This window comes from Manis javanica, chromosome 8 (assembly GCF_040802235.1).
Source record: "Manis javanica isolate MJ-LG chromosome 8, MJ_LKY, whole genome shotgun sequence".
Lineage (NCBI taxonomy): Eukaryota > Metazoa > Chordata > Mammalia > Pholidota > Manidae > Manis > Manis javanica.
The window spans coordinates 92,076,023-92,095,337 of record NC_133163.1 but is presented as its reverse complement, the minus strand read 5'-3'; the positions used below and the strand labels follow the sequence as shown (position 1 = coordinate 92,095,337).

Here is a 19,315-nt window from a genome sequence, read left to right as displayed (position 1 = left end):
AGGAGCAAATACTTGTGATGTCCCTGGAATCTTGGCAGAACAGCGGCAAGTATTGGGGCTGCTCCTTCCCCCAGGGGTTGTGAAGTTGCAGACACTAGTTCACCCTCAGGGTCTCTTGAGGTGGTAATAGGCCAGAAAGTGCAAGAAATCCAAACCCTATCAGTGAATACCATCATAGAAGAAAAGGAACAGCCTCCTCAATATGTTGTTAGCCTAGTCACATATATTCATTGTATAACACTTTAAAAATCAAAAGGAAGAAAATAAAAGTCACCTCTAATCTCACCATCCTGGCGTACATATGGTGCAGTGCAGTGGATAAAAGCACAGTGTCTGGAGTGCATGTCTCTGAATTTGAATCCTGGATCCCCTGGGAAATAGCTGTGTGACCCTGGGAAAGTTGTTTAACCTCTCTGAGTGTATGTGTCCTCACTGTAAAAGGGGGATAATAATAGTAGCTGCTTCACAAGATTTTTTTGAGGATTACAGATTATATTGATAGAAAGCTCTCAGGGCAGTACAAGAATGTTGAGAGAGCTCAGTAAATATTTGCTGCAACTATTTATTTTTAGCTATCATTCTACAACCTATCCCAATAACATTTTCCGAAACAGCCTTTTCCAGTTGCAAAGTAAACTCAGTCTGTAAACAGTACAAGGATTCCTTGCACATGTTTAACTGAAGTGGCTGTTATTGTTAACTCAAGTTACTATTTTTGAAAAAATATATTTAATACCTGAGCAATCCCAGATCCATGATGTTTATTTTGAGGTGATTTGTATTTCCTGTAATTAGTAGTAGCCCTTTTTTTTCCTGAGAAACTCATAGCACTATTTAAGCAACTAAACTCTCTGAATTGTTAAAAATCAGTTATACTCTTGTTCAATCAATTTAGTTCATTAACCAAATTCACTTTATTTTATTTTAGTAAGAACACTTACACATGAGGGCTATCTTCTTAAATTTTTGAGCATACAGTACAGTCTCAACTCCAGGCATGTGTTGCACAGCAGATCTCTAGAGCCTATTCCTTCTGCTTCACTGAAACTTTGCTCCCGTTGAGTAGTAACTCCTCATAGCCCCCTCCCCAGCCCCTGGAAAGCACCATTCTGCTCTGTGATCCTATGAGTCTGACTATTTTAGATTCCTTATATAAGTTGACTTAAGCAATGTTTGTCATTCTGCAACTTATTTCTTTTAGCACATTGTTGTTATGGCTCATCCTTGTTGTCACATATTGAAGAATTTCCTTTGCTAAGGCTGAATAATATTCTATTGTATGTATATGCCACATTCTCTTTATCCATTCCTTTGCCAATAGGCGTTTGGGGTGTTTCCACATCTTGGCTATTGTGAATTGTGTGGCGATGGAATGCTAATATTTCTCTGCCATCCTTATTTAAATTTTTTTGGATAAATATTTAGGAGTAAGATGCTGAATAATATGGTGGGAGTTCTATTTTAATTTTTTGAGGAATAAATGACATTTATTAAACACCTGTGTTCAGTAGGAGGTACTGGGTGTACAGTGGTGAACAGAACAAGAGGTGGAGTCTTGCTATGGAATTTCCATCTTATAATCACCAAATGAATATGTCATTACAGAGTATAAGTGCTCTGAAATAAAAATCACTGGTGCTAGAGAATATATCAGCAGGAATTTGACTTAGCACAATGCGACCTGCAGTGGGCTTTTGGTTTCCAAATATGATAAGAGCTGGCGCCTGTGCTCAGGCTGCTTATAAGCTAGTGCAGTGGGTGGGCTGTGGCAGAGAACAGGCCCTCTCAGAAGGAAACGGGGTGCGAGGTTCAGTTCCACTCCGGTGGGGGAGGAAAGTTACCCAGAGGGATGGGTAGTTGGAGATGGAAAAGAGGGAGGGGCATTGCAGGCAGAAGGAAAAGGCTGGGCCAAGGGGCAGAGGCAGGAACTGCAGAGGCCCAGCAAAGAGCCAGGCGTGGATTATGGGGTAGGGAGGGAGGCATTCAGTAAGAGACCATGAGAAAAGGCTGGAGAGGTAAAGTAGGGGCTCGTCATGGAGAATTTGTATACATTTATTCTAGAAGTATTTGGGGCACTCATGGTTTCAGAGATGAACTCTGAGTTTTGAGAAGAGGTTGGGGTCATTCTGAGACAGAAAGGGGCTGGAATAGACAGAAACCTCACCTGGGGACAAGAAGTGAGGCTAAGGGGCACCCAGCACTCTCCCAGTGCCTGTCTGGACAGTATGCTGGACAATCAGCTGGTTGCTGGGGGACACAAAGGTGGACATGATGCCTCAGAACCTCAGGAGAGAGGCCAGTGGGTGTTAACGCAGTCGGTGCAGCTAAGTGCTGGGGTCAGGGTTGACTGCCCTGGCTGTGAACAGAGGCTGCCATATCCGGCAGGCACAGGCCAGCGCCCCACCAAAGAGGGTACATCTGAGCAGTGAGCAGAGGCTGGGCCGCATCCAACTGGGCAAGTAGCCTTGCCCACCTCAAGAGTGGGGCTCGGGTACGGGCAGGGAGAACCTAGCCTCAGTTATGGTTGTCCTCCATTATCTCGCATCCTATACTGACATACATCTTGCTTAAAATTCATGTAATTACAAATTGACTCTGGGAAGAAACTTAAACATTTTTTGTCTCTTGTTCCCTAAAAAATACACTGCCAAATTTGCTTTCTCAGGGCCCTGCTCTGTATTTACCTGAGCCAGGGGGCAACTGTTCTGACCTCAGACGCTCTTTCCTGGTGGGTCCCTCCAGCCAGGATGGAGACTACGGTTTTCATGGCGGCTGTGCTGGAAGGCCCTGATTGGGTGGAAGGGGCCCCTTCCTTCCTGCCCGCCCCCTCCCTTTGTTCCCAGAACGTGGAACCAGGATGCCAAGCTGGGATCTTCCACAGGACAAATTCTCTTTCCCAGCTGCCAAAGCTATATAGCTTGTAGGTCCTTTTCTGTGAAGATAGAAACTATATTTTTAAACAATTAGACTCTGTTTTGTTCCAGATTAATAAAAGCTCCATTGGAAGGTCTTCCAGCATTAAAATGTCTGTAACCAAATGAGTAAATATTAGAAATATGTTGTGCACCATGGGGCAGTTGTGTTATGACACTGACTCCTGCAGCTGCCCCTATGTACTAACACATACACACACTACACACCTGCCCAGATCTGTGTCTGCCCAGGGTGGGGTGGCATCTTGCCTAGCTGGAATGGATTCTCATAAACTCAGAGCATTCATGTCCCTGATCAGTCACTAGGAGAGGCCCTCTTATCACCTGGCTAGAAGGCAGGACACTTGTCAAATTACACAATTCTCAAAATTACAGTTACATTAACCTCTTTGGTTAAGGCTGATTTTAACTAATGCATAGGGCTCCTGCTTTCGCTCAATTTAACTCCAAATCCAACCAGATTAGTTACATAGTTTCCCTTGATGAGCAGATTTCAACTTCCTGGTCCATTCAGCAGTTTGTGGAGATATGTATCTCGAAACAAGTTTAGCAGCTTTGGGTTCTTTCTCTCCCCCCCTCTCCCCCTCTCCCCTTCCCTCTCTCCTTCCCCCTCTCTCTCCCCCTCTCCCTGCCCCTTCCCTCCCCTCCCCCCTCCCTCTCCCTCCTCCTCTCCCTCCTTTCTTCCTTTCTTTCTTTCTTTTCTTTTTTTTTTTACTTTTTAAGTCAGTCTTATTGAAGTATAACATGCAATAATGCACTCAACTGTACAGCTTGGTGAATTCTGACAGATTTGCACACTTGTCTAATCAATGTCATCATCAAGAAATAGAAACTTCCCCACACCCTGAGAAGTTTCTTCATTTGTGCCCCTTTGTACTCAGCCCCAGCCCCACCTCAGCCAGAGGCAACCGCTGATTTGCCCTCTCTCACTGCAGCTGAGCTTGGCCTGCTCTAGAATTTACTATGAATGGAATCCTAGCGTATGTGCTTAGTGTCTGGCCTCTCAGCACTATGCTGAGTTGCCCATGTGGCTGCACGTGTCACTAGCTCATTCCTTTTATCGCTGAGTAGTGTCCCACGTATAGGGGTACCGCAGTTTATCCGTTTACCTGTTGAGGGAAATTTGGTTTGTTTCCAGTTTGGGGCTATTAAGGATAAAGCTAGCAGCCTTTGTTTTATAAAAGTATGTCCCTCCGTGACAGTCCATTTTTTACTTTTGAATTTGAAATGTATTGTTAAATTCCAAGTTATTTAGTATATTTCCAATTTTCTGAGAGATGAATTCTAAAAGATTGTTAAAAGCCAGTTCTGGGCATTTTGCACACATTTTCCCACAGAAGACATTTTCCTTCAGGAGGTGTTCATGGAGGCCTGCTCTTGGTGAGTATTGCTGTGGTGCCCTAGGGGGCAGGGTGAGAGGGGCCCTGCCCTCAGGCGTTCATGGCCCAGTGGGGAGACACCTGTGAAGTCACAGGTACAGCTCTCTGGGGGGCTGTGAGACCCCCATGGGTGCCTAGGAATTGCCGGGGGCCAGCTTCTCAGAGGGCACCGCTTGGTCTGACTCACAGCTGTGGCATTCCCATGCAGAAGTGGGCACCAGGTAGACTGCGATCACTATGAGAACTGCTGATGCCTGTCTGAACCAAAGGCAGTCAGTTCAAAATGCAAAGACCCTATAGGCCGAACAAAACAGCAGCTAAGGGCTCCCTTCGGTCTGAGGGCCACTGGTTCTCAGCCGTGTTTGAAGTGGCAGCTCTGTCACAGACCTCCTCAGCAGAGGGTGGCTGAACTCTGGTGTTAAAGGGCACCTGACTACCCTCTGTAACAGACCTGTGGGGAAGCTCATTACTCTCCTCCTACTAGGGTAATGTATGCCCTGAGTTGTCCCTGCCCACACAGTACGCACAGGACTTTCCTATGCCAGGGAGTGTCTGCAACGAGAATCACGGCTTTATTTTAGGGGCACTGTGGGGCCTTCAAGACCAACTGGTAGAACTCCATCTGTCTTATAAGCAAGAAAAGAAAGGCTGTGGGCCCTGTGAGCCCATAGAATGTGGGCTGGGCAGTTCTCTGCTCAGCTGGTATCTCCTGCTGTCTATTTTCCTACTGTATTTTCTGAGCGCTGGTTCTCTCACTTGGCTCAAGCCTCATTGCCATATCACCTTTGCCCTAATTACTGTTGGTTTTTTCCATGGCTGCAGACTATACTTTGCTCTAGCCAGGTGTCCTGTAGTAAACATTCACTGTACCCGCACATGCACTGGACACTAGACACAAAGATTTTTTAAATAACCAGTAGCTAACATTTTGGAGAACTTTCTAGGTGCCAAGACGATTCTAAATGTTTCACATGTATTACTTACAAAGCCCCATGAGGTAAGTGGATACTATTATTAGCCCCATTTTACAGATGAGGAAATGAGGCACAAAGAGATTACATAAGTTTCTCAAGGTCACAAAACCAGTAAGTGATGGAGCCAGGATCAGATTACAGGCATCCTGAGTCCAAAGCCCATACTCTTAAGCACTGTCTTATGCGGCCATGAGAAAGACCTGGTCCCTGAGCTTAAGGAATCGATAATCTAATGAGAGACCTATGCATCCATTTGATTATAATATACTATGTAAAATACAAGCAAGGGCTCTAGGAGCTCAGAAGAGGGAGCAGTTGAGTCCATCTGCAGGTGGTGGGCTGGGGAGGATGGACAGAAATGATAATAAAAGTTTATGTTCACTGAAAGTTCACCAAGCACCAACACTCTGTTGAGCACATTAAAAGCATTTTCTCAGGTAATCATTCAACAACCCATTTTTATAGATGAGAAAATCGGAGCTTAAGGAAGTCAAGTAACATGTAACTTAATCAGGGTCCACCTACAACCCATCATTTTGAAGAATGTCCTACGCCAGAGGGGAGGGGCTTGCCAGGGCTTGGCGTGAGCAGATAGAGGAGCTTACATAAATTCAAAAATCTGTCTTAAAATAAGCAAATTTAAATTCTTTGTTTCCTCGATTCATGATGCACCATCTAACCATCATTTGGTAACTTTTTAGAATTAAAAAAAAAAACTGATGTGTTTTGTTTTGTTTTGCTGACCTTCAATAACATAGGCATATCCATGCCATCCATGCCATGGTGTTCAGTCTATGGCAGCGATCCTTAAACTTTACCAGGCATTGCAATTATCTTTAGAACTTATGAAATGCAGATCACCAACTCCAGCCCTACGGATTCTGATTCCATGGTTCCAGGGAGAGGCCTGCCAACTCTGAATTTTAACCAGCCCTTATTTGATTCTGATGCAAGGTCATGCTTTGAGAATCAGTGGTCTTTAGATCCTTCAGAATCACTGTTTTCCTTCAACAGAGAGGCTAAATAACATATCATGAAACCAAATCATTTCTTTAAAATCAGCTGAAACTTCTTGATAGTTAGGTACCTGTCTTGTGAAGATGAAAGAATGGAACAGACCTCTTCTGCCTTAAAAGGAAGGAAATATTCTGACCCATGCTACAACATAGGTGGATGTTGAGGACATATGCTAAAGGAAATACACCAGTCACAAAAAGACAAATACTGTATGATTCCACTTACACAAGGTGACCTAGAATCGTCAGATTCATAAAGACAGAATGGTGATTGCCAAGGGCTGGGGGAAAGGGGATGGAAAGTCAGCATTTAATGGGTACAGAGTTTCAGTTTGAGAAGATGAAAAGAGTTACAGGAATGGATGGCGGTGATGTTTGCACAGCACTGTGAATGGGCGTACTGCCACTAGACTGTACACTTAAAATGGTTGAAGTGGTAAAATGCTAATATTAACAACCATGTGTGCAAAAAATTGAGCAGACCAGCCTCTCCCAACTTTGATAGCACTTTGCTCTCTTCTGAGACACTTAAGGGATTTCTCACCTTTAATTGTGTTGCCAAATGTGTAACAAGCAGTCCTCTTACACCTTCTCAATGACAAACAAAACACATTTCTACCCACCTGTACTTCTTAAACCTTATGAAGCTTTCACTGTTGCCTTCGAACAAGAAAATATGGACATGTGGCCATTCCTCCAGAGATAGGTAATGACTTCACTTACAGTAAACTTACACCTGGGAGCCCTGTTCCCAGTAACTTTTTATTTCATTGATGCATTGGAATGAAGTCTTTCTTAAGGACATTTAAAATAACTATTAGGAACCCAAATTTAAGTTAAAGTTGAAGTGCATGTGGTACTGCGAAGCCAACCACTCACCCAGGAGGCCCTTGTGGGAGAGGTCCGTACCCACATGGCTGAACGTGCACGCGCACCGTCGAGCCGGCTGTGGGGACGGCGACTTTCTTTTGGCTGATGAGAGGCATCCAGAGTTCAGAAATATTCAACATAGGAAAAAACTCTTTACCAATCATGGTCCTTGGTAGCCAACCAAAGAGGCTGATTCTGGCTAACATAAACCAAAAAGGAATTTTTTCAGAAAATCAGGTTCACAGAATTAATGAGAAGTCTGGAGAGCTAGGCTCAAAAACTGGTTTAGGAAGCTACCACCAGTGGACTCTATAAACTCAGCCACCTCTGCCATGAATGGATTTTCATTTTCCATGTGTCTTTGCATCATTCCCTCTGGTGGAAGGATCTGACTGTCTGGTTCTAGATCACCTGTCTGTACACAGCCTGCTGACAGGTGGGGCAACCCTGTCTGCCACTCCAGCTTCTGTGGCCCTCGAGGGAACCTCTCCCAAACAGGAAGCGGGTTCAGCTAAATACAACTTGTGTCCACTCTGCACACAGCACTTTTTTTCATCTGCTTCTGAAACTTCAGTTCCCTGATTTTGATCACAAAGGAGACCAGATAAGAGAGTGTTTGGGTCAAAGAGAGGCCCATCACCCCTAGTGGGAAGGCAAGTCCACATGCAGGTCCTTCTGGTGGGTGCCTCTGAGGCTTTCTGACTCGCAGGGAGCAGGGCCATCATCCTGACCTCTGCTGACGGTCTGCTACCTGGGTTCTGGGACGGTCTGGTGCCCAAGCCAGTCTCAAGTGTTACCTTGAGAGGCGGTCTGTTCCGGCCTCCAACATACAGGGGTCAAAGTGAAATCTTGATTCTAAATGTTTACATATGTCTGCGTTACCTGTTCAGTGGGTCTTTGATTTTCCTGTTCTAAACTGGCTGCTGACAGTGAAGAAAATTATCTCTGGCCCACATTCCCAGAGCTACCTTTGTCCTCCTTGTCCGCAGGGAGCCAGGGAGGTGTGAGAGAGAACACAGAAGAGAAAGGTGTACACAAACATGCGTGGCGACCACAGCCGCAGCGTTCAGGGCGGAGGCTGAGGAAAGGGCCTGGGGAGGGGCCCTCAGGGGGCTTCAACCTCTCTGAATGTTTTGTTTTCTTCATTAAAAATGTGTCTGAATCTAATTTGCTTGTTCAACTACTCCCCTTACACTTGTTCTTCAGATACATGGAAACTTTTTTTTTTTGCCTAATAGATCATTTTCCTCTAGATGCCTTCTCATCTCTCCTAGATCCCTCACTTCCTCCAGCCGCAGAGTCAACCAGTATCCCAAAATTGGTATTCACACTTCGTTCTTGTGGGTATCCACAGGCTGGTGCTATTGCTTTGTTTTTTTAACATCTTATGTGCATGTTATACTGTACACATATCTTTAGAAACTGATTTTTTACTCACCAATTTTTTGGAGACTTGACTGTGTCGACAAGTGAAAATCTACTTCATCCTCACTCCTACAGGGCACTTTGTTACATAAATAAACTAGACTTAAATTTTTAAAAGGATCTGAAGCAAACAAGGCCAAGTGTCAACATTTATTAAAGGTACGAGGTAGGCATATCAGCATTCATATTATTCTCTAGACTTTTATACACGTTTGGAAGTTTTCAAAATTTAAAGAGGCAAGAGCACTAAAGTAGGAGTCAGGAAAGGTGCCATCCTGGCTAACTGGGCTGCAGTGAGACTCTGATTCCACAGCTAATCAGACTGGGATTAAAACTTAACTTTGTAGGACGGGCCTCCTCTTGTTTGCTTTTCGTGGGGCGCTGCCTCCCTGGGGAAATGCCTCGGCCGCAGGTTGAGAGGAGTGGTTATTTACCTGTGTGATTGAGAGCGTACTGGTACCCAGCCAGGGTGAACTAAACAGAAGTCGTTGTGGGTCTAGCCATTTTTAAAAAGAAATTGGCAAGAGAGCATTTCATAGAATGGCGGGGAGACATAATTAAAAATATATATATATTTACAACTTACTTAAGATATATATAATCCAAATAATAAACATTGGTCACAATTTCAGCCAGGCCAAACTTTGGCCTCCTTAACGCTTAAAAACCTAGGTTAAGAGAGGGCGATTCCTCTTTTGTTAGGCTTCCTAGACTCAGCCCCTCACATCCCCCCCCACCCACACACACATTCACACTCTCAGACACCCATCTCTCACACACACAGTGTCACGGACAGCCTCACACCCACACTCACACACAGCCTCGCACACACACAGACACCACCACACACTCAGACACCCACCTCACACATGCACACACATGCACACTCACACACAGCATCGCGCACACACACACACGCACGCACACCATGGGACTCTAAGCGGCCTCCAGGTTTTCTTCCTCCTCTACCTCTGGTACTTTCAGAAAAGGGAGGAGCTGACAGATATAAGAGCTTTTGACCCATGGCCTGTACCTCTGCAGAGCCACTGATTGATTTTGCCACTGATCCAAAAGACTGTAGCAAGTGAAAGATTCTTGAAAAGTAAATGAAATTGCAGATACGGAAGTAGACAATGCCCTGACAAAGTGACCACGAACCCCTTTTTACTCCCCCATTTCTTCTAACTCCTGAGATCCCCCGCATTAATGCTGCATCCAGGAGAGGCCATTTGAAATGATTTTCAGGTCATGAGGCCTCCACTGCCTCCAACATGTAGAAGGGGCTGTCCCCTGGGGAACTGCCGGAAAACCAGGTGACAGCCGAGCCCTCCTGTAAGCATGTCCGCCACTCTGACAGAGCTCCTCTCTCCACCTAGGCTATGACTTCTGCCAGGTCCTGCAGTGGTTCGCTGAGCGGGTCGACAGGATCATCCTGCTCTTCGATGCTCACAAACTGGACATCTCAGACGAGTTCTCTGAGGCCATCAAGGCCTTCCGGGGCCAGGATGACAAGATCCGCGTAGTGCTGAACAAGGCCGACCAAGTGGACACACAGCAGCTGATGCGTGTTTACGGGGCCCTCATGTGGTCCCTAGGCAAGGTCATCAACACTCCCGAGGTGCTGCGTGTCTACATTGGCTCCTTCTGGGCGCAGCCCCTGCAGAACACTGACAACCGCCGGCTATTCGAGGCCGAGGCCCAGGACCTCTTCAGAGACATCCAGAGTCTTCCTCAGAAGGCAGCAGTGCGCAAACTCAATGACCTCATCAAGCGAGCGAGGCTGGCCAAGGTGAGCCAGGAGATGCCCCGGGCAGCAGCCTTGGGCGGGGGACCCTTCCCACTCTCTGCAGGAAAGTGGGGGTGCGGGAGGCTCCATTTCAGGAGCCTTCGGGAGTCAAATGTGGAATAGGGCGAGAGGAGAGCCCCTGGTTAGATTCTGGCTCCTAGCTCTGTGCTCCCGAGCAAATGTCTCACCCTTTCCATACCTATCGTCTAATCTGTAAAGTAGAGCTCATAAGAGCCCATCACGGGGTGCTAGTGATGGCTCACCGGGTGCACAGGAGGGGCCCATCCACTCGCCTCTGGGAAGCCGCTAGTATGTTAGGACAACAGGAACATAACCAAATGAGCTGGAGAGAGGTAGCTCGTGGGACCAGTGGGGTGCTGAAGTGCTACCACTAGTTATCCTGTGCCTAAGGTGTAGAACCCAGTGTCACCACCCAGACCCAGAGGAGCCCTGGAGGAAGGTTGGCTTAGCCTAACTGGGTGAGTGTGCTTGCTTTGGGGTCGCACGCAGCACACCCCTGTTCCAGGTTGTGGCCTGTCAGCATGTGCACTGTGCCTCCTGGCCCCCCAGCCGTAGCTGAGCCTTTCAGCAGCCCCAGGAGTGTTGTGCCCACTGGGGGTCAGTGGTAACCTCTGACTGCCCTCCAGTAATGATTGTTGTGTCTCTGAAGAGAGAAGAGCATATGACCCCTCTAAGAAAAAGCGTAGAAAAAATGGTTCTTTAGAAACTATGTGTACATTTCATAAAGTTATATTCCTCCAGTGCTGGAGGTGCCTGCAGAGTTTATTTAGTCCCAGTGATCATCAGAGGCACCAATGTGGTAAATTCCAGGCCCTGTTCAGAGCTTCTGACTCAGGTGTGTGTGTGTATATGTCCAATACCTCCTCATTGCCCCTCAGCAGCCTCTGTCACTTCAGCTAAAACCAGTGCACAGGCCTGCCTCTGCACAACCACTGGTATCCTGGACAGGAAGCTAGGGCAGCTTACTTCCTTTTGTCCTCTGGCGGCGAAGAGCCTGTGTCCCCTCCCACATCCTCCTTGGCCTTGGGCTCAGCAGGCCAGCCTTCTAGAGTCCACCACCTCTCTGCCTCATTAGGCCAACAGCTGCTCAGCATCCCTGGGCCGGGGTTGGGAGCTGGGTCTGGTGGAGGGGGCGCCAAACCCCCCATTACAGACACTGAGCCGTGTGCTGATCGGAATGTGGACACTGCTCTGAGGAGGAGGCTGGGTGGGGGAGGCAGGGAGCGCCCCACTGAGGGGGACACCAACTTCATTGCCCTTAGCAGCCTCTGTCCCCTTACAGTGTGCCCACACAGCAGCATCTCATGTGTCCACAGAAACGCCTTTCTGGCTGCCTCAGTCCCCTGCTCAGTCCCGTCTGCTCTCTTCCTCTCTACCCACCTTACGTCCCAGGCGTGTTCACGCTTTCCTCCCAAATCGCTTAGCTAGTTTGCAGTCGCCCATGCTTCTGCGAGTCACTGCTCTTTATCCTTTCTTCTTGGTACAAGGTGCTTCCTTTCTCGAGCTACAGCCACTTTTGTTCCAGTCTTGCAAGGCAGTTGTGCTAACCAGTTTGTAAATTCACTTATTTGCAGCTTTCCTGATATGATTTCTCTCTGTGCTTGTCCTAGACCTAATGCTTGGTGGCAAGAAGTCTGGTTTTGCCCATGCAAGGACCCGCTGGCATGTATTTCTCTTCTCCAGGTGATATAGCTCAACAGAACCTTCAGGATATACAATACCCAACATATTTTATAACCAAGGCTGGTAAATCACGTCATAGCCTTTGTAGATTTCAAGATTTTATGGAGTTATTTTTAAATGCCCATGGACACCTTTAATTTACCAGTCTTTTCTGAGCACCTAGTGTCTTGAGACGCAGCTCTATTCGGTCATATAAATAAATAAAGAGCAGAGAGCCACTGGAAGTGCCAAGCGCCTTGGGCCTTCCCTGCCATCCTAGAGCGTTAGGCCCTCTGAACGGACCAGCAAATCTTGGGTTTAGTGAGGCACAGAATGTGCTCTGTACTGACAGCAGGCATAATGAAAGCTCTTGTCTAGCTGCAGGGGCCGGGCATAGGGGGTGGTCAACTTGCTGAGCTTACTTCTAGGAAAAAAGCTTGTCTTTTTTTTCTCCCTAAGAATAGTATCTGGCTTGTTCCTTTTCATAAAGGAAAATGTTTGAAGTACGGATGTTTCCAGCCTGAGCTTCTCAGAACCAGTGTGCTCCTGGGGCAGTACCATGCCGCGAAGGGGGACAGGAAACAGTCTCAGGCCGATAAGAAGCAGAGGTCAGCACAATGGCCTTAGCCACTAACCGAGGCCATCCACTTTACACCATCTGCAGTTTTATGGCCATTTGTGAGCTTGCTTAAATGGACAAGGAGTCACCTGAATTTTTCTCTTTGCAATATTTATATTTCATTAAAATGCTCTTTGATTTTGGCATATTAATCTTTATTTCTCTTGATCCAGTTTTCCTTTTACAAACCATCCCTTTCTGAGAGTCTGCAGTGTTCCAGAAGCTCTCTGACTTGTATTACATGTGCTATTTTGTCTGATCTTGTCAGTAAGTACACAAAGTTGGGCATTATCCTCACTTCTCACAGAAGGGAACTGAGGCTCAGAAAGGTGAAGCAACTTGCCCAAGGCTCCACAGCCTGTAAGGTACAAAATATACATTCCAACCCCAATCAGTCTGACTCCTTAGTCCAGAAAGCATTCACCTAAAATCCAGAGAGGACAGCATCTATTATTGCTCCTGACTGTGTCCTTGCTTTCGGCATTCATCTCTCATTCTGTTTATTCTATAAAACTCCCCACCCACAGAAACCCCACAAAGTGTAGAGGTTTATAAAGCTGACATTATGAAAACATGAAAGGATAAGTTTTCAGATGTCACCTAGAAAGTGTCAGATCTTAGTTGGAATGTGGAGTGTGTCTATTTATAGAACATGGTAATTAGGCAGAATTCATGGCCCATCCAGGAATAAAGCAAGTGTGTCATTAATGTCCTGCCAGGTTCTGCAGGAATCAAGGTCAAGGCATTTTAATAATATGAAAATGTCATATTATTATATGTCACATGTATGTCATGATAAAGATGACATTTTAATAATATGAAAAACAGCACTTTTACCAAAAATTGCTTGAAATTTAATGATTTCCCTGCTTTTTCTGTTTCTGTATTTTTATTTTCCACAATTCTGTCAAGGAACAGGAAACCTTTAGAGTGGATTTTCTGGTTAACCTCAGAGATCACATCTTATGAGATCAGCAGACATCCTTCTTTAAAGACTGCTCACAGTCTAACATGCCAGTAAAGGTCCATTTCATGATTCTTTAGAGTAAGCTATTTTGAGAAAGCCCAGCAAAAGGTTTAGAAACTACATTTTTGTTTTATTCAGCTGTCATTAAAATAGCCAAATTTTTAAAATCAGGCTCATATGAACCCCAAATAATCGTATTTTATGGGATAAATGAACAGAAGTAAAAATGAGGCAAGTTCATGGGACCCCACCCTTAGCAAATGTTGCCCAAAATAGGAAAGGTTCCCACCCATTTGAAGATCTTCACTCAACACAAAATGAGTCATCATTTGAGGAAGGAGCAACTAAAAATGAGAAAGAAAAAGAGAGGTCAGTGATTTTCAGAGCTCACTATTGTTCTGCAGAGTTTAGTTTTGTCTTCAAAACATGTTCCCCTCTTAGTCACATGTAATGGGCAGAGCCCAGCTTTCTGGTCTGTCTGCACGATCTGTTCCTTCTGTGGGGTTAGACATTCTGAAGCTACCAAATGGACCCAGGCTGAGGTGTGGGAGACCCAAAGACCGCAGTCTCTCCCCACATCCTGTGTGGTGCTCATGGCGCTGTGTGCCATAATGTATCCATTTTTGGGGTATGAGGAGGGGAGGGTAAATGACCTTTCCAAAGCTTCCCAGTGAGTTAGAAACAATCAAAAGCCAAACCTCAGGGTTTTCCCGCACTGTTGTTCTGTAGGACACAGTTCATTTTGATGGGAGACTGCAGATTTTCAACAGTTTCAGTAACATTTTTTTATTCATACCCACAGAAAACAATTACTTCTAAAGGACAGGAATGAGACTATTGAATGCTAGCACCAGCTCTGCGCTCCTAACTAGCTATGTGAGCTTGAAAAAGTCATATGATTTTCCTGGAGCCAGGAGTTCAGTTAGATATAGGGGGTCCATTCAAGTTTAATGCTCCATGATTCTAAAGATTATAATATACCTCGACACTTGGTAAGCTTCTTAAAAGGCAGGGACTATGCATAGACTCTGACCTGGGTTGTTGTCTTAGGTACCCAGGGAAGGGCAGGAGGGAGCAGCCATGCAGAAGCAGCACAGTGGGAGACTTCCACCAAGCAGGCCAGTGGGACTTTCTGGAAGTGGAGGTTAAGGCTGAGAGCAACCTGCAGATGAGCAGGTCCCCTGACGGTTGTGACTTCAGTAGTGCCAGGCAGGTGCGAAGAGGAGGGAGTTGAGGCCCTACAGGAGGACCACCCCAGGTGTGTCCAGGCACTGCAGCCTGGTGTCCGGGGGTGGCCCATCAGCGAGCAGCTTTGGTCATCAGCCAGTGAGCCCCACAAGGGCTGAGGTAAGGGAGCCGGCACTGGGGGTGAGTGGAGAGCTGGGGCAGGTACACATCTCCTGCCATTCAGCCCAGGAAAGCAGGCCCCTGAGCACCAGGCAGCGTTCAGGAACAGGGTGCCAGTACTAAGGGAGCTGGAGACTGGCTGGGGAGTCAGCCTTCCCTGATCGGGGGTTGGTAGCTCTGAGGCACCATGCTAGTAGGTGGTGGGAGGTATTGGGGAGTCCTGCAGAGCCCTGGCACCTGCCCCAGGCCTTGGCTCTAGGAAGAGGTCCTGGTAAAAAGCCCTTGTGGATGGGACACCGAGCTGTGGGGCTTCCAGCTTCATTGGGACCAGCTCCAGAGCGAGGCAGCCTAGCACAAAAGGGCAAGAGATATCCACAGGTCCAGTCAAGAGGTCCCAGGAGGACCCAGGCCAAGGGGACGGTACATGGTCAGTTAGTGAGCAGCCAGCCCTCCCCCCTCCAAGCCCTTCAGTGCTACACAGGGCCCTCCCCCAGCCCTGCCCAAACCAAGCCAGGCAGCCACTAACCAAGGCAAGGAAATTACTAGTTTCACCACATATTCATATCCTCAGGCCTAGAGTCAGAGTACAGGATTCCTGAACTGTGGGTTTTAGTTATCTCAAAGAATCCTATAACTGTTTTAAATTGTTTTAATTTGAAAAATAAGTAAGTAAACAATAAGTGTCAAACTAGTGGCTGAAAGGGTTAGGAACATCCCTCCCAATCTGTACTTGTGGCAACAGCCATGCAGCACAACATGTGCTTATATGAACGAGACCTTTTTATGTGAAGTTAGCATTGTCTGCTCCAAGCACATCAGCGTCTGTGCTATGCACGTATGGTCAAACCTTAGCAAAATGTTTTTGTCTGTGCCCAGTGTGTGTTCTTACACAGAAGCCCTCATCTGAGCTAGAGAATGGATCTGCTTACCCCCTTTATTCAATTTGCATTCTTCCACAAGATTACAGTAGAAGTCTGTTTTCTTTAATAGCATTTTCCATAGCTGCATAGTCATTTTCTTTTTGTAATCACTGCTCTGTTTCTCATCCTTTCTTATTTGGGTTATTTTCTTGACTTCTAATTACTCTGTAGAATTCTAGATACACAAAGAGAACTTTTGTAATGGACATGTCTTTGTATCCTAAAGTTGGAAGTCAGTGAAAGAGTGCACATGTTAAGGAAGGGGAGACACATAGTCATGTGGACCCCTCCCGGTAGGGCGCTCCGCCCCTCGGGTAACAGTCTCCTCAATTGACTAGGGTTTCTGGGGCTTCCCCCTCATGTGCAGGGGACCCTTCTCCCAGAGGGCGCTTGTGCCATCCAGCCTGGTCTCAAGCAGCTGCTCTTATGCAGAAACAACTTCAGTGTTCCCTGTAGAAATCTCAGGGTCTGGACTGTCCATGGGGAATTGTGAGAATTCCCATGTCACTGTTCACTGGACACAGGTGTCTACAGGTAAGCCATTCACATCAGCCTGGGCTTTTTTTCCTGGTGCTGGGCGCCAACCCAGGTGAACCTTTCCCTTCAGGTCTTCTGGTTAATCACCACAACTAATGTCTTTCCCACCCAGGGCTCACTCCCTGCACGGATGTGGAATGGCCACTCAGAGGCACAACTGAACTATGACCCTACAATTCCCCAAGTCAGTCACCTTGCTCAGGAATACATTCTAGGACAGGGTTCCAAGGGAAATGCTCTGTGCAACCCCACCTCAGCCCCACCCCATCCCAGGCAAGCAGCACTAGGCCACCGGGAAAGCAGGGAGCCCAGGGCATTCTTCAGGCTGCTCTGAAATCCCGGAACCATCATTAGCACAAGAGTAGGTTAGCAGAGGTTCGTTCTAGTCATCCACCTGCTCCTGCTGGGCAATCAGAACGTGGCCTACCTTCCTGACCTTCTAAGCTGCAGCCTCATACATGACACTGTCCCACATCTGGCTCACACCTCCACCCATGCTCTTGCCTCTCCTGGACCGCCACATCCTTCTGCTTACCTCCTACCTGTTCTTCAAGGCCCAACTCAGATGTCACCTCTTCCTTAGATACGCCCTCCATGGCCTTTATCTGCCACATTCCACCTCAAAGGTCTTTTTCTGGCTCCTCCTCCAGGCCCTTCACGGTCGGGTTTTCTCTGCTCACTTTCCCTGGGTGGTCTCGTCCATTCCTGTGGCTCTGACCACCCCCTCTACTCCAGCTCTCAAGCCGGTCATCCCAGCCAGCTCTCTCCAGAGCTCTGGGCCTCCGCTCCAGCCACCCTCAAATAGCTCCGCCTAGGGGTCCCTCATATACCTCCCATTCTGCACATCCAGAGTCAGGCTTGTAATTTCCCCCTCATGCCCCAGAGCCTCTCCCTGCTGTCCCAGGGGCCATGGCTTCGCGAGGTACCTGTTATGTGTTGTGATGCAGATAAGATACCATTGTGTTTGTCCTTCTGGCACAGTCCCAAATGGCATGTCCTCACTGACATACACCTCTTCAGGTACATGCCTACATCATCAGCTACCTGAAGAAAGAGATGCCGAGTGTATTTGGGAAGGAAAACAAAAAGAGAGAGCTTATCAGCAGATTGCCAGAAATCTACATTCAACTGCAACGAGAATACCAGATTTCTGCAGGCGACTTCCCGGAGGTCAAGGCAATGCAGGTACTGGAAGCCCATCGCAGCATCACGGGCAGGGCACCAGGAGGCAGTGCCACCTTGTCTGGCTGGCTGCTGGTACACATGAGGGTTTCCTGGTTTAGGATGGAGGAGCACGCAGTGCACAGCTGAATCTCAGCCTGGAAAGGCCGATGAGTAGCTACTTTAAACAGGTGTCACTTTAATGGCAGAACAACCTTGAACACAGCCTAAGAGGGCTGCTTATCTGATTTTTTCATATGAACTTAATTTATATCTTGAAATGTGTCCTCTTTTCTTTAAATGTTTCAGATGGCAGGCAATCTCTGCTTTATTGACAGGAGTCTATTGTCGTGCTTCACCATTAGGCAGATGAATTCATTGCATTTTTCTTCCATAAATGACATAGGCATTCCTGCACTCAGAGGATGAGTTGGGGTTTTTCTGGCCCTAAGATGGCTCATGTGCAGCCCACGGGGCCTCTCGGGTACTCTTCCTGGGCAGAGCGAGCAGGTTCGGCTCTCGCACCCCTGGGTGGGGCCCGGCACTGCACCTAAACTGAGGGGCAGTTGGTTCCTTGCATTCTTCAGAAACTTTTTTTTTTAATTTTTTATTAAAGTATTATTGATATACAGTCTTTTGAAGGTTTCACGTGAAAAAACAATGTGTGGTTACTACATTTACCCATATTATCAAGTCCCTACCCATACCCCAATCCTTCAGAAACTTTTGAAGGGAAATTGGTTTCTTGACTGAAATGAAAGGTATGAGTAAATGCCCAGTGTGCACTGTGACCTAATGGGGCTTCTGTGGCTCATAACCTCATGGGGCTACCACAGCACCCACCCACCAGGAGATGCTGCTTCCAAGCCATGAGGCACCACTGAGCCTATCAGGGGGCTGCCACAGGCCTCCCAACAGGGCCTCCACGCCCGTCTCCAGGTGACCTCCCATCACATCTGTGCATGCGACCCCCAGGGCCGCTCATGCCCATGTTAGCCTAGGCCTGGCTGGGTCACAGGACGCCCAGGCCTCTCAGAGCTGGGGCACAAGGGAATCCCTGGGGAAGAACACAAGGAAGCCATGTGCCCCCTCACCTTGGTCTCAGGAGCAGTCATGCCCCATTTAGCTGGACAATACAGAAAGGGTCTGAGCCTCTGTTAAGACCCCTGTGGGTCAGGCCCCAGTCCAAGTGCCTTAACACCTTTGATGGACACCCAAGTGCCTAGGACTGGGTGTGAGAAGTGCCACCTGACAGGTGCCCCGTTCACCTGTGTTCATATATTCATTCAACCAAGAAATACTGATTGAGCCTCCTGTGCCCAGACCCTGTTCTAGGCCCCTGGAATACATCAATAAACAAAAATGAACAAATGGCAAAAACTAAAATCCTTGCCCCTGCGACGTGCACATTCTGGATTGTAGTATTGCCACAGTGGCTGCAGCTGGCAATGTACCTTTTGGCAGTAAAGCCCGTTGTTGGGACACGTGCTCCTTGTTACAACATCAGTGTAATTAATTACTTTGTTGTGTGTCTGTTATTTAGTGGCTCTCTGCCTCATGGGGCTGAACCTTCATGAGGCCAGTGACCCATGTCCTGTGCACTGCCGTGTCCCCAGCGCCTGGGATGCAGCAGCTGCTCAGTGAATATGTGTTCACTGAGTTCACTGAAAAGTTAGTGTACATTTAGATGTAGCAGGC

The 19,315-nt window shown here is 47.2% G+C and overlaps 1 protein-coding gene across 2 annotated transcripts in view; it reads left to right on the top strand.

Annotated features, from left to right (window-relative positions):
* Nucleotides 1–19,315, top strand: part of EHD4 (EH domain containing 4) — a 68,926-nt gene that overhangs the window by 41,910 nt on the left and 7,701 nt on the right. For both annotated transcript variants that reach the window (XM_037018849.2, XM_017642852.3), the window contains exons 4-5: nucleotides 9,974–10,386; nucleotides 17,477–17,641. In XM_037018849.2, the coding sequence (XP_036874744.1) occupies nucleotides 9,974–10,386; nucleotides 17,477–17,641 (578 nt within the window). The remainder of the gene's footprint in view (nucleotides 1–9,973; nucleotides 10,387–17,476; nucleotides 17,642–19,315) is intronic.